Below are 14,193 nucleotides of genomic sequence, written 5' to 3'. Positions count from 1 at the left end.
ATTTTTATGACAGATGCTGGGGGCCGGATGAAATTTGTCCACGGGTCGCGTTTGGCCCCCGGGCTGGACTTTGGACATGTCTGACCTACAGAGAGCTGGGACCACAGTAACAAAGGCTACTATCAGTAACACAATGCGCCGCCAGGGACTCAAATGCTGCACTGCCAGACATGTCCCCCTGCTGAAGAAAGTACACGTCCAGGCCCGTCTGCGGTTCGCTAGAGAGCATTTGGATGATCCAGAAGAGGACTGGGAGAATGTGTTGTGGTCAGATGAAACCAAAATAGAACTTTTGAGTAGAAACACAGGTTCTCGTGTTTGGAGGAGAAAGAATACTGAATTGCATCTGAAGAACACCATACCCACTGTGAAGCATGGGGGGAGGAAACATCATGCTTTGGGGCTGTTTTTCTGCAAAGGGACCAGGACGACTGATCTGTATAAAGAAAAGAATGAATGGGGCCATATATCGGGAGATTTTGAGTGAAAATCTCCTTCCATCAGCAAGGGCATTGAAGATGAGACGTGGCAGGGTCTTTCAGCATGACAATGATCCCAAACACACAGCCAGGGCAACAAAGGACGGGCTTCGTAAGAAGCATTTCAAGGTCCTGGAGTGGCCTAGCCAGTCTCCAGATCTCAACCCCAGAGAAAATCTGTGGAGGGAGTTGAGAGTCCGTGTTGCCCAACGACAGCCCCAAAACATCACTGCTCTAGAGGAGAGCTGCATGGAGGAATGGGCCAAAATACCAGCAACAGTGTGTGAAAAGCTTGTGAGAGTAACAGAAAACGTTTGGCCTCCGTTATTGCCAACAAATGGTACATAACAAAATATTGAGATGAATTTTTGGTATTGACCACATACTTATTTTCCACTGTGATTTGCAAATAAATTCTTTAAAAATCAAACAATGTGATTTTCTGTTTTTTTTTCCACATTCTGTCTCTCATGGTTGAGGCTTACCCATGTTGACAATTACAGGCCTCTCTAATATTTTCGAGTGGGAGAACTTGCACAATTAGTGGTTGACTAAATACTTATTTGCCCCACTGTATATCATTCCCATTTTTTTTTTTTTAATTTATTTTTTGTTTTTTGGCACATACTACACTACATTGATAGTTCAAGCGCTGCCAGATTCTCGTAGTTAAAATGGATTGCGACTGCGTTAATTTCATGAAAAAAACAATAAAGCAATTTGAACTGCAGGATGGTTGATGTGTTTCCTTTCAGTAGTTTTAGTTTATTTATATAAGTATTACTATGCCTCTTTTACTACTATTTCCAATCCTCACATATGTATTGCCTACAAAAGTTTATAGTGGTTCTCCAAACTGTGACAGGGGTGGCAGTTGCTTATGCAACAGGAACCAGAGGGGAACAGTTAAATTCACCCACTCATTTCATGAGCCTGCAAGCTTGTAATCTGATTCTCGTGGTTTGAAATAAAAAACAAAAGATACATATGCTAGAATTTACATTTTCCCTTGAGTGCGTAAAAGTTGTGAGAAACAAAACAAAAATCTAAAATAGAAATGAAATATCCAGAAGAAAATAAGCCTGTAAAACAAAAAAACAAACAAAAAGTCGTTGTAAAAATGGATGGGTAGTAATCGGGAAGCATTCAGCATAAATAACAAATCATGCGTGCCAAATGAATCAAACAAGTGACTCTCTGTGGCGGCCACTGATGGCACAAGTTGAACTTCAACAACAACTATCAAGTGTAAATCGTCCTCATAAAAGTTTTGCACACTTATTTTGCTTGGTAATTACCTAAAGCTGTGACAGCTCTATTTTGAGTATTGGAAGGACAGAAAATAAATTGTGAGAGACAAGTTGAGACATTTGCCACGTTTACATGGAGCCAAATATTCCAATTACAATCGGAATATTTGTTCAAACCAAATAAATGTGTTCCATATAAACACCTCATTCGGAATGAACAGGCCCAAACCGAATGGAATTTTATTCCGATTCACAGGGGTGGAATATTCCTTTTCCCAAACCGATTAGAAGTAAAATTATATCATGTAAACAGGGAAGCGGAATGGTGTCTGGTTGCGTTCTTTCTGCGCATGCTCCGTACTGACGTGGTGACGTCATTCGGTGACGTAAGTAACGTCACTTGCAACATGGCTTCCAAGCACACGCACAGCGCACCCACACAACTTTTTAAATGAACGGCGTATCATTCTGAAGTTTTGTTTCCACTCGAAAAGTTAAAACAGCAGCTGATCTGACGATCGATCTCCATGTTTTGCAACGTGACGCTTTGTTTTGATTAATCTGCGCATGTCAGACGGCAGTTGTCAAACGTCCTTTCGGAATAAAGGCAGTCACATGTAAACGCTGGATCGGAATAGATGAAGTGACATGTAAACAGCTGATGTGAAATTTCAATTCGGAATGATTTGAATCGGTATGAATAAAAGTCAGCATGTAAACGTGGCTATTGTCACTGGTTCTTAGAAGAGGATATGCTTGATGGAATCATGATTGTGGAAAGAAACCAAAGTTGTGTTTGTGACTTGCCTTGAGGACAGAGTAACCTTATAAGTGAACTCTAGTCAGGCAATGAGATAGTTAACAAATAAAAATTCCCATCATTTGATGCAGCTTTTGCTAAACCTAACTAGGGCCGAAACTCAGGAAGTTTCTCTTTACTGATTATTAAGTGGATATTTCACTTCACTACCTCTTCATTTACTGTATACTGTATGAACACTTAATGGCAAAGTTCCGGCATTATATGAAGTTTTTGTCAGCTTGGGTGGTGGCTGAGTCCTTTTTCACAGAAGTTTGTCTCTTTTAAATGGCAAATATCTGTTAGGTTTTGTGTTGGTTTTCTCCTAGTGTGACTTGTCTCTGTGATTGCCCATTGATTTCACCTGTTGTACCTTCTCCTAGTGTCCTGCAATCTGCATCCTACTGTGTTACCCAGCTGTTCCTCGTTGTCTCGTTACCCCTTGTCTGCGTGTATGTATATAAGCACCCAGTTTCATATCACTCCTTGTTGCGTCATTGTCAATGTCAAAGTCTGTCTACGTCCATGTCCACATTCTGGTCAGCATTCTCGCGTTCCTCCAAGCCCTCGTGTTCGCCTCAGTAAGTTTTTAATACCCACCCTTTTGTTAGTGACCTGAGTTTTGTTTGCTGTGTTTTTTTTGGGATCTCCACATTATTTGTTGATACTTTGTTTTTTTGCTTGCCTTAATTAAATCATTTTTGCACCGTCTACCTGCCTCGCCTCCATTTCCCTGCAATTGGGTCTACACACCACCCGCCTGCCCACGCATTACCTGACAAATATCATCTTCGAATCATATTAGCATGCACTTCGATCTCCATTCATCTAGTATTTACAGTATATTCATTCATTCATTCAATACAGTATATTAGGGGTGTAATGGTACACAAAAATCTCGGTTCGGTACGTACCTCGGTTTTGAGGTCACGGTTCAGTTCATTTTCGGTACAGTAAGAAAACAAAATGCAAAATATAAATGTGCTAGTTGTTTATTACACACCTTTGTGCTTTCAACAATAGGAACATTAGCCTATACAAAGCTAGAATTCTGCTCAAAAAGTAGCGGGTATTTAAAGATAATCCAACAACAATTTGAGACCCCGCATATTGGTAAGCTTTCTTTCTGAAAGAAAGACGAAAAGAAAGAGAAAAAGAAAAGCTAAAGAGAAAAGCAATCCCAATGACAAAGATTTTAACATGTATTTTACAAATGAAATGCCTCAATGAATCATTTTTTTTTTCTTATGAACGGTTTTCAAATGCTTTATTGGTGGATTTTCTCAAGTTAAAGCGCCACACAGAAATTAATGAATTTATTTGTGTAAGCAGGATCTGTGTATTATTCTTATTATTTAATTACAGATGTTTTACCTCATTTTATTTAAATGGGCTATTATTTATTTTATTATGTGTTTTTATTTTACAAATGTGATGTAGTATTCATTTATAATGTATATTTTATGTTGTATAACTTTAGTTCCTATGTGAATACTAATTCCTACTTGTTTTGTTGTGGTAGGAGGGTTTTGTATTGAACACGGGGCCGTGTTGGTCATTATTATAGCAGAGAAGACAGCAGTAAATCAACAAAGACAAGTCAACTGTGCCCTGATCTACCACTCAAGAGATCTGATGGACTCAAAAAGTGGGTTGCGATTGCATATTAGTTTGAAAATCGACCGGATCCACCGTATTTTTATACGAGTGACTTCCGGTCTGCCTGAGCCTAGCTACCGGTAGTAGTATTGACGCAGGAGGGTCGGGTCTCGCGTCAAATAATAAACTCTGCCGTTCTTTACGCGTGCGTCGTGTTGTGCCGCTTCTGGGATGCGTCTAACATGCTGCTGCACTGCGACTGGTGTGCATTGGCAGATTGACTTTAACGCCCGCGTTTCACTGCGTTCTCGTGGCGGACACATTGTGGCGCCGTTGACGTTTCTGGCTTATATTGTTCTACCCTGTAGGTCCTCATTATAGTAGAGAAGACGGAGTAAATATAATCTACACAAAGACACTGTAACCCGATCGACTCACAGCCTCGAAAAGTAAGGGTTACATTATGTCAGAAACTCCTTCGGCATGCCTCAGTTCCGAACCGAGCACCACATACTGAAACGGTTCAATACAAATACATGTACCGTTACACCTTTACGGTATATACATTATATGTGTGTGTGTATTTATATTAGGAGTGTCAAACGATTAAAATTTTGAATTGAGTTAATCACAGCTCAAAAATTAATTAATCGTAATTAATCGCAATTAATCGCAATTCAAACCATCTATAAAATATACCATATTTTTCTGTAAATTATTGTTGGAATGAAAAGATAAGACCGAGATGGATATATACATTCAACATACGGTACATAAGTACTGTATTTCTTTATTATAACAATAAATCAACAAGATGGCATTACCATTATTAACAGTCTGTTAAAGCGATCCATGGATAGAAAGACTTGTAGTTCTTAAAAGATAAATAAAAATAATAAATAAAATATATAAATATATAAATAAATAAATAAATAAAACATATATTTATAAAAATTTATAGAAAATAAATAAAAGATAATAGCTAGTACAAGTTATAGAAATTTTATATTAAAACCCCTCTTCATGTTTTCGTTTTAATAAAATTTGTAAAATTTTCAATCAAAAAATAAACTAGTAGCCCGCCATTGTTGATGTCAATAATTACTTACACAATGCTCATGGGTGCTGAAGCCTATAAAATCAGTCGCACCCAAGCGCCAGCAGAGGGCGGCAAAACTCTGAAAAACAAGTACACCTTTCACTTTGCTGTCCTTTTAATTCTTTTTGAGCGGGGCATTTGTGCGTTAATTGCGTCAAATATTTTAATGGGATTAATTTAAAAAAATAATTACCGCTCGTTAACGCGATAATTTTGACAGCCCTAATTTATATATGTAGTTACAATATACATTGTCGTGCTGCCACCTTCCGTGATGGCGGATGTGCGCGGCGTGGGTGAACAGATTCGCACGACACAGGGATTTCACCAGTGTTGTTAATCTTACTGAAAAAAAGTAATTATAGTTACAAATTACTTCTCCCAAAAAGTAATTGCGTTAGTAACTCAATTACCTGAATGTAAGAGTAATTAGTTACTTGGCAAAGTAATTGGTGATAATTAAATATATTAAATTATTATTAATTATTATTAATTAAAAAAACACATTAAAAAAAACAGTAGCCACACTATGTGAAGTTTTTTGTGAAGGTTTTTGGTACAATTGGCCCGAGCCCAATTCTTTACCCTAATTTACTCTTTACCCTGAATCAACTGTTAAAAGTTGTTAGAATTGCTCCCATTATTGCATTAGTTCCCTTCTCTCTACTTTCGACATATGAAAGTTTTAAAACTGTTTCATCATTTAAAGATAGATTCAAATCAAGATTTTGCCGATTTAGAAGTATTTTATATAAAAAGTTACTTAGGTTCGCTAGGAGGGTTCTCTACAACAGAGCCGTCCTAAAGTGTACTGCTTCAAGATGGCGGCTGTCAAAGTGGTTTGTTGGAGAGAATCCAGAAGCAGGGTTGGACTTATGCATGATCCATTCCTTTTTCAGTATGCTGGGAAGCTTGCTCTCGAGAGACTGGCAGACAACCCGATTTTTTACAGCATCCTCTTCTCCAAGAATCTGAAGGTTGCAAAGCGCTCTTTCCACAGCCTGTATTAGTTCAATGGTTTTTCTGGGGTTGTTACTTTTCAGAGGGGGAAGAGCCTGGACCTCGTTGGTGATCAACCAAACGATCTTCTGCTTGTTTCCATACTTGTTATCCAGCAGCCTGAATACATCATCGGCTGAACCACAGCTGGATAGAACAAGTTCCCTTTTAACCTTTTCATGCAGGCTGCTTAGAAGGTGGAACTTTTTCACAGATTCAGCTCCATATGGGTTGCCTAATAACTCCAGGTTCACCCATTCAGCCTTCCACTTGTAGTAGTCCCTCATATCACCAGAAAAACTGGGTAGTCTTGCCCTTTCAAGACTGATTTGGGGCTTTATAGCGATAGCTCCCTGAACATTACTGTTGTCGATTTGTGGTGAGAAAGGCTGGGTGATTGTGTTTGGGGTCCCCGCTCCAAGGTTTGGAGTAAATGCTTTCCAGGTGTCAGGTCCTGGTTTTAGTTTGACAGACTCGGCTGGGGGAGACGGCCTGTCCATCCTGGACGCTCCCACTCCGGAATTTGGGGCCAGTGGTTCACCACTTTGCTCTTCCATTTCTTCCTCTTCCAGCTTGTCTGACAAAGCCAGGAGCCTCTTCCTCAATGTTCGGTAGCATAACCTCAGATCAATCAACCTAGAGGCAGGAACCAATTCCTTCCACTCCACCAGCATGTCACAGAGTTCCGAGACCTCTCTGTCCAGACCTTTATTCCTAAGCCTGCGGTCCTTAATTGGTTGTTGAGGGCTGACTTCGTCCTCTTCAGCCTGAGCAACTGCAGATTCAGCGACTTTAGCCTGGGCGGAAAACATTTCCTCGGCATAGCCATTCCAAAAGGCTTCTTGGGTGGCTCGTTTCACCTCTAGGAACTTTGCCTCGCACTCAGCAGTCAGCCTGTCAACGTCCAAAGCGGACTCTTTAACCCTTTCATCATCTGACTCTCTCAAGGCGTGGGCGTACTCAAGCCCTGTATCAACAACTTTAGAGAAGTCCAGTTTGAGACTCCTCCATTCTTTTGGAACCTCACTTGGATCCAGAAGTCCAGCCGCCAAATAAGTAGTAAGTGCATTTCCTTTTCTTGTGAATGACGCCTGCGCTTTTGAACGAGCACTTTTAAGTTTTTTCAAGTCGTCCATCTCAATTCCCTTTTTTTTGTTGGCCGGAGAGCCGACTATTCAACCAATGGGGTCCGTGCTGGGGACCTTTCTCCACTTTGTTGGTGACTGGCTCCTTTGCCCGAGCTCAACAGGAATTCAAGCAGGTGATTTGACGTGATTAGCTTCAGGTGCCGTCCAATATCCGGCTACAGAACGCTTCCCAGGATGGCACAATTGTTTGTCCAGGTTTAGGTCCCTGTCAGCTCCAATAAATTACTGGAGTGTTAAGTTGACCAGGGTTGGATTGGTTTTGCCTCCTGGTTACCAAGCTGATGCTGCACTAGCCCAGATCAGTGCTGCGGTTTATAACTGTTCGGCCGTTTACGCTTTTTTGTGGCGTTTTCCCCGCCGAAAGGGATCCGAAAGAGAACACACTGGATAACTCGGCTTGTGCTCACAGTATATTGTTGGTTTTTTATTGTTGATTTGTTTTGGAGTAGTAAATAGCAAACACCAAGCAGGTTATAAACCTATAAATGCAAGCAAAGAATGTATATATGTGTATAAATATACAAATTATGATAATGCTAAACACAAATATACACAAAGCTTCTTTATATATAAATGAATAAATAATACACTGTGCATAATATATATAATTCATTCACAATTAAATTGCTCAGATTGCAATAACCAACTATTATGCATTATTTTAAAATCAAATTTTACATTTTTAACCGTTTAATCGTTATTCTTTAGGCAATAGTTGCATCATTTAGACCAGGGGTTTTCAACCCAGTCCTCAAGGCACACTGTGGGTCCTGGTTTTTGTTCCAGCCGATCCAGCAGAGACAGTTGAACCAATGAGGCTTCTGCTAAAACAAGCCACACCTGACTGCAATCAACTGATTGCACTTGTAAAACACCAGATTGGGGAAAAAGTGTTGTCATCTTGTTTGGTAAGAATGAAATCCTGCACCCACAGTGTGCCTTAGTGGAATAGGTTGGGAACCCCTGATTTAGACACTTCAAGTCACGAACGCCGTCCAATGCTTTGAAAGGGTGGCGGCTAACAGCATGAGGAAATGTAGTTTTTTCCCGCAAGCATTCAGATTATAAGCACCAATACAGCGGGTCCCGAGACTACATTACCCATGGTTCACCGCGTGCCCTGCACCGCTCGCTGATTCGCTGCGAGATTGACTCAGTGGCTACGCTAAACCAACGCGCTCGTCGCCAACTGTCAGCTCTCAGCGGATCTCGTAACACACAAACTGGAAGGCCATTGAGTGATCGCCGTGAAAGAAACGCTAAGCCATCTAAAGCAATGCAGTAGGTGCAAATACATAATACAAATACAAGCAAATGAGCGGCAAACTCACCGGTGGTGCGCGTCTCTTTCGGCAACGTGAATGTGAATGACAGCCACGCCGACCCAGCTTCCCCTTAAATGCGAATCCACACCCCTTTCCGATTGACAGTGAATTAACCCTTTCCCGGACAAGATAGCAGGTGAGGCACAATTTAAACACGTTTAACCCAGCGGACGCAACAATTTGTCTTGTTCTTTAAGATATTTTGTGAAAGGAAAAATTATTCAGATGTTTGGGATGTAACTAAAGCAAAAAACAAACAAACAAACAAAAACAAAAAAATAGCTCTGTTTAACTCAAAGTTATGTTTGAAATGTATGCTTTCACAAAAAGCTCAATTTCTCTGTTTTTTCATCAGAAATTGGAAAATTACTAAAACTAAGCTATTTTCTCTTGCTGATTTCTACAGAATGGAAAAAGATATGAACGAACTTTTTTTTCCCTGCTGAAAGAAGAGAGTCAAATCTAATCTTTTGGTGGGTTCCATGGTTATATAGCAATAGAACAGAATTTTCTGTGGGCCTTGCAAAATCAGTCAAAATCCAGTAAAACGGCCGGGAGAGAAGGACCTTACTCTGGTGAAAATGGCTGGGAGTGAATGAGTTAATGAGTTGACGTCCTGCTTTGCTATCTAATCGCTAATATATCGCAATATTGCAAATGTAATGAAAGCTGCAATGGAACACACTGACTATTTGCAGAAAAAAAACCCAATAACAACAACAAATGCCATAATTTTCGCACTATAAGGCCCACCTGACCATAAGCCGCCACCCACCACATTTGAGACAAAAACAGCATTTGTTCGTAGATAAGCCACACTGAACTATAAGCCACAGCTGTATGATATTTATACTAAAAGATATAAACCGGTAACACTTTACTTGACAGTAGCATCATACGACTGTCATAAGACCAAATGAACCACCATGAAGCTTTGAACCAATTGGCTGCAAAGAGTCACTGCTTCAAGAAGCTTCATTTGGTCATCACTGCTCCCTTGAGGGAGACAGTCAGCCTCTGCTGCCCCCTGCTGTCAACACTGTTGTTGTTGTCCAACATGACTCCTAGCATGCATTGCATCGGTACAGATGTAAATAACAATCAAAATGCATGTTCTGTGCTAATTATTTCTTCAGTTACTGTCCTATTTGTTTGAGTAATTGCTAGTTATGGTATTTGGTAACACTTTATTTGACAAAGGCGCTATAGACTCTCATTAGACAATCATAATTATGACATGACACTGTCATGAGCATTACTGAATGTTTATAACAGATATCATTTTGTGTTATCTGGCAAATTATCTCAGTTTTGAATGGATGTAAAAGATCCAAGCTGGACATAAAAGGAGTTAGTGACATAATTTGCCGGATGACACGTAATGATATCTGTCATAAGCATTCAGTAATGCCCGTGATAGTGTCATGTCAAAATTATGATGGTTTAATGACGCCACTGTCAAATAAAGTGTTACCTCTTAACCCAAATAAATCCACAAATAAGCCACACATGTCTATAAGCCGCAGGATTTCAAAATGAAGGAAAAAAGTAGCGGCTTATAGTTAGAAAATTACGGTAATTTACGAGGTCAAAACTACTTCCACAATATTAAACATATTGTGCAGCAAGTTATTTGGAAATAAAATTTGGTATAGTAAACATGTGACCATGGCTGCCATTCATGGTGATGGACAAACCAGAGTTGGTCTAAAAAAATAACTGTTTTTACATTAACTGTTATGTACTTCCTTAATCTAAGTACATGTCAGGCTGAGACTTGAATGGAACAACTCTTCTTTACATAAACATGTTACATTAACCACACAGTAAGATTGGTATATTAGCACTTACAACACTCAAACTAAAGAAACACATCAACAACCTTTCTACTCTTACAGATTTAATGCTGTTTCATAAATTCACTTATAGTCTCAGATTGACGGCGACAGACGTCCAATCCATTGACGTCCAATCCATTTTGACTGGAAGGGTCAATGGCTTTGAACATGATCATTCAATGCCATCCCAGTCAAAATGGATTTGATGTCTATCGCTGCAAGTGGCAGTGAATGAGTTTATCATATAGAGTTACTACAAACACTTTTAAGCAGGATGAGATGACACAAAAAATAGACTGAAGAACGTGAGTATACAAAAACACTCCTTTCGTCCTTTGAAAAGTATTGAGATGCCACATTCTTGCAATTCCATCCATAAATGATCCACATGTGCGTCTCACATAAGCCAACTCATTGTTATCAAAGCAAACACTCTAAAAGGGAGACCGCTGAACCTATGCATTAATAACAAAAAGAGAGATTTACGATGCCTTTTAAAGTAGCCAAGGAGGCTTTAGGAAGAATACCACATATTATTTTAACCGAAATCACCATGCCACAAGTTTGCTTTTCAGGAAAAACCCCTGCCTCTTTCAAGGTGCCTCCTCTACCCGTGTGGCCCATGTGACACATCAACAGCCTTCCTACTGTTGTAACCAGGGTTGCCACATCGGACAGGCAGTCTCACACCATAAAACCCATGCAATTCAATAGAAAAAAAAAAAAAACACCAAAATTACAAACTCCTATTGATATGAAGATATGATGTTTCCCTTATACAACAATGTGAAATATACAAACCCATGTACAATGTATATTTTTGTAATCTAAACTGAAAAAAAAAAAAAAAAAGGTCAGCAGTGACGGACACATAGTGGTGGACGCATTGCCGATTTGACGATAAGCATCAGTTAGTTATAACGATAGGTCTTTTTGGCAAAAGTTTCAAACCACTGTTGTTGGTTTTTTTTAAATTTAGTTAATTCATTTATTTTGAAAAATGATTTTATTTTATAAATTTTTAAGATGAATCGATGAAAGCAGAGTATGGATGTATATATAGCCACAATGTGGCATACAGTGCTACTGGTCCTAGCATACAGTATATCACATAAAATATTTGATACCTAGATTTGTCACTGGGCGGTTTTAGCTGAGCCCGTCTTCCCTCGCCTTCTAAAAAAAAATCAGGAAAATAAAAAATTGTAAAACTATTTGAACCTCAAGCGCCAGAATTAAGTCTCCAAATTGTGTTTTACTAAGTTAAATGTTTCTAAACTATCACATTTTTGGACTATATGTCACACCCGGGTATAAGTCGTATTAGACGAAAAATGCTCAAAGAGTAAAAAGACAAAAAAACAAAAAGGCGCTCAGTATTTTAAATAATCAATAATTAACCAAATGTCTATTAATTATCAAACGTCAATAATACATGTTTGTCATCCTCTCCCAGTCAAAATGAATTGCACGTCTAGCGCCGTCAATGATGTTAAAAGATGTTCATTGGATGCTGACCATCCTAGATCAAGTAGATTTGACATCAATCCCTGTTTATTTGTATACCACAATTCAACATGTCAGTGAATGAGTTAAGTGCTACATTGCAACAAAAGTAAACCTTATGCATGCTTGTCAAATTTGTTATCACAGAAACTTTTAATGTACAGTATATTTTCACATGCATGAGGTATGTTGGATAATAAGAAAGCATTGTGGTTAAGTGGACACAAAATGGACAGCGCCCCTGCCTCGAGGTCAGCCACTGAGTGATGTTTGCTGGTGCGTGACCTCAAAATGAGAAAGCGGCTGTTTTGCGGTAAAACAATGCCCTCTGTTAGGAAAGCAAAGTATCACATCTCCTTGTTCTCAATGATGCCTTCTACTAAATGCAGTTTGGCAAGTGTAACTGTGAAATAGGTGCCAGATGGCCTTCATTTCACTCAACTTTATGATTAAAACATGGCGATAAGCACATGGGCCTCACACACATTATATCCTCAAATGTTAATTATACCTGCAATGGATATGACCATAAAGATTTGATGGAACTTTTGAAACAACAACAGCAACCGCAATCCAAATAAGATACAAACTGGTGGCAGACAAGCAAAGAACTGAAAGAACAAAACTTTATTTTGATTTATTTTAAGCCAGGCCGACATCTGAGATTGATTAGGACATAAAAGACAAGATTTAAAAAGCCAGCTTGGGCTGAGAACAATCATTTTTATATTTTCTTTTTTTTCCTCAGTTCTTTGTTTATCGTTAAGCACACATATTTTTTCCGGGTTGTGTCTTGTCTCTTTGGTCTCGCAAGTCTAAAATGTTCTTTTCACACTTACTTTACGAGTTATGTCACAACTAATCAGGAATCTGGAAGTTTTATGTGCCTGCAATTAAGTGAAACCCCCAAAAACTTAAAATAATGCTAACATGATTAATTCAATCGAATAAAAAGTCTTGGCTTGTTTGCAGCAAGTACGAGAACGCGTGACATCAATTTAATCAATCACATGATATGTTTTAAGATGTACATTCTCATGTCTGGAAGAAGGGCATGATTAATCAAATAACGTGCGAGGAGAATGCATTTAAACAAAAGATGGGAGAAGTTCTCACCTACCTTAGCCTTGCTCTGAATCAGGGTTGGTGCAAGGATGGTCATCTGGTATGTGTTTGACAATGGAAAACAAATCCTCTATCACACACATTGAAGCAAAGCAATTCTTCTCATATATTCAGTTTCACTGCAAAGAAAAGACTCTCCTACTGGCTCAGTGTTGTCCTTCATGTGTAATTTAGCTTGAAATACACTGGCTGATGTGCTCTCTTCTCAGAGTCTAAACCCAGACTAACAGCTACAGCAGACAGACAGCTCTTATACAGACCTCCCACCTCTCATCTCACAGACAGGATCCATCTGAGCCATTGCATGTTTTATGATCATTTTTGCTTGTACGCGGACTTAAACTCTATATGGGAACCTCATTTAAATACTATGAAATAATTAAAAAAAAAAAAAAAACAACAACAACAACAAAAACAAGAACTTTGGAGTGTTATTGAGGGCCACAACCAGAGTGTATTTCAGTTGTTTTTTGTTTTTTTTAATCCATTTTAATTTTGTTTTATTCATTAATAATTAGTATTTATTAAAATGTTTTTTCATTCATGAAAAATATCTGCAAAACCCATATTAAAAATACGATAAGGATTACCGTATTTTTCGGACTATAAGTCGCACCTGAGTATAAGTCGCACCAGCCATAAAATGGCCAAGGAAGAAGAAAAAAAACATATAAGTCGCACTGGAGTATATGTCGCATTTTTGGGGGAAATTTACTTGTTAAAATCCAACACATAGAACAGATGTCATCTTGAAACGCAAATTAAAATAAAAATACAATACAGAACAACATGCTGAATAAGTGTACAGTATGATAATTCGAGATGGGATGCCGATCGATCGGGTCCGATCACGTCATTTTCAAAGTATCGGAATCGGCAAAAAAATAACGGCCATGCCTTTTTTTTAATATATATATTTTTTAATTAAATCGTTTACTAATTGTATTTAATGTTACAGACATAATATGTTACACTCATCCAGAGTTTTTAGTTTTTAGGCTTAAGGTTATCAAATTTATCCCGATT

At 38.7% G+C, this 14,193-nt stretch overlaps 1 protein-coding gene across 3 annotated transcripts in view; it reads right to left on the bottom strand.

The window, feature by feature from the left end:
- Positions 1-13,372, bottom strand: part of csf1b (colony stimulating factor 1b (macrophage)) — a 54,171-nt gene extending 40,799 nt beyond the window's left edge. For 2 of the 3 annotated variants that reach the window (XM_057821489.1, XM_057821505.1), the window contains exon 1: positions 13,163-13,372. In XM_057821489.1, the coding sequence (XP_057677472.1) occupies positions 13,163-13,204 (42 nt within the window). In that variant the 5' untranslated portion in view covers positions 13,205-13,372. Of the gene's footprint in view, positions 1-13,158 lie in introns of all 3 variants that reach the window. The other variant, XM_057821497.1, reaches the window with a different exon arrangement.
- Positions 13,373-14,193: the final 821 nt, after the last annotated feature.

This window comes from Corythoichthys intestinalis, chromosome 2, assembly GCF_030265065.1.
Source record: "Corythoichthys intestinalis isolate RoL2023-P3 chromosome 2, ASM3026506v1, whole genome shotgun sequence".
In the NCBI taxonomy this organism is placed as follows: domain Eukaryota; kingdom Metazoa; phylum Chordata; class Actinopteri; order Syngnathiformes; family Syngnathidae; genus Corythoichthys; species Corythoichthys intestinalis.
The sequence above is the reverse complement of the archived record's forward strand: the minus strand, read 5'-3'. Positions and strand labels throughout refer to the sequence as shown.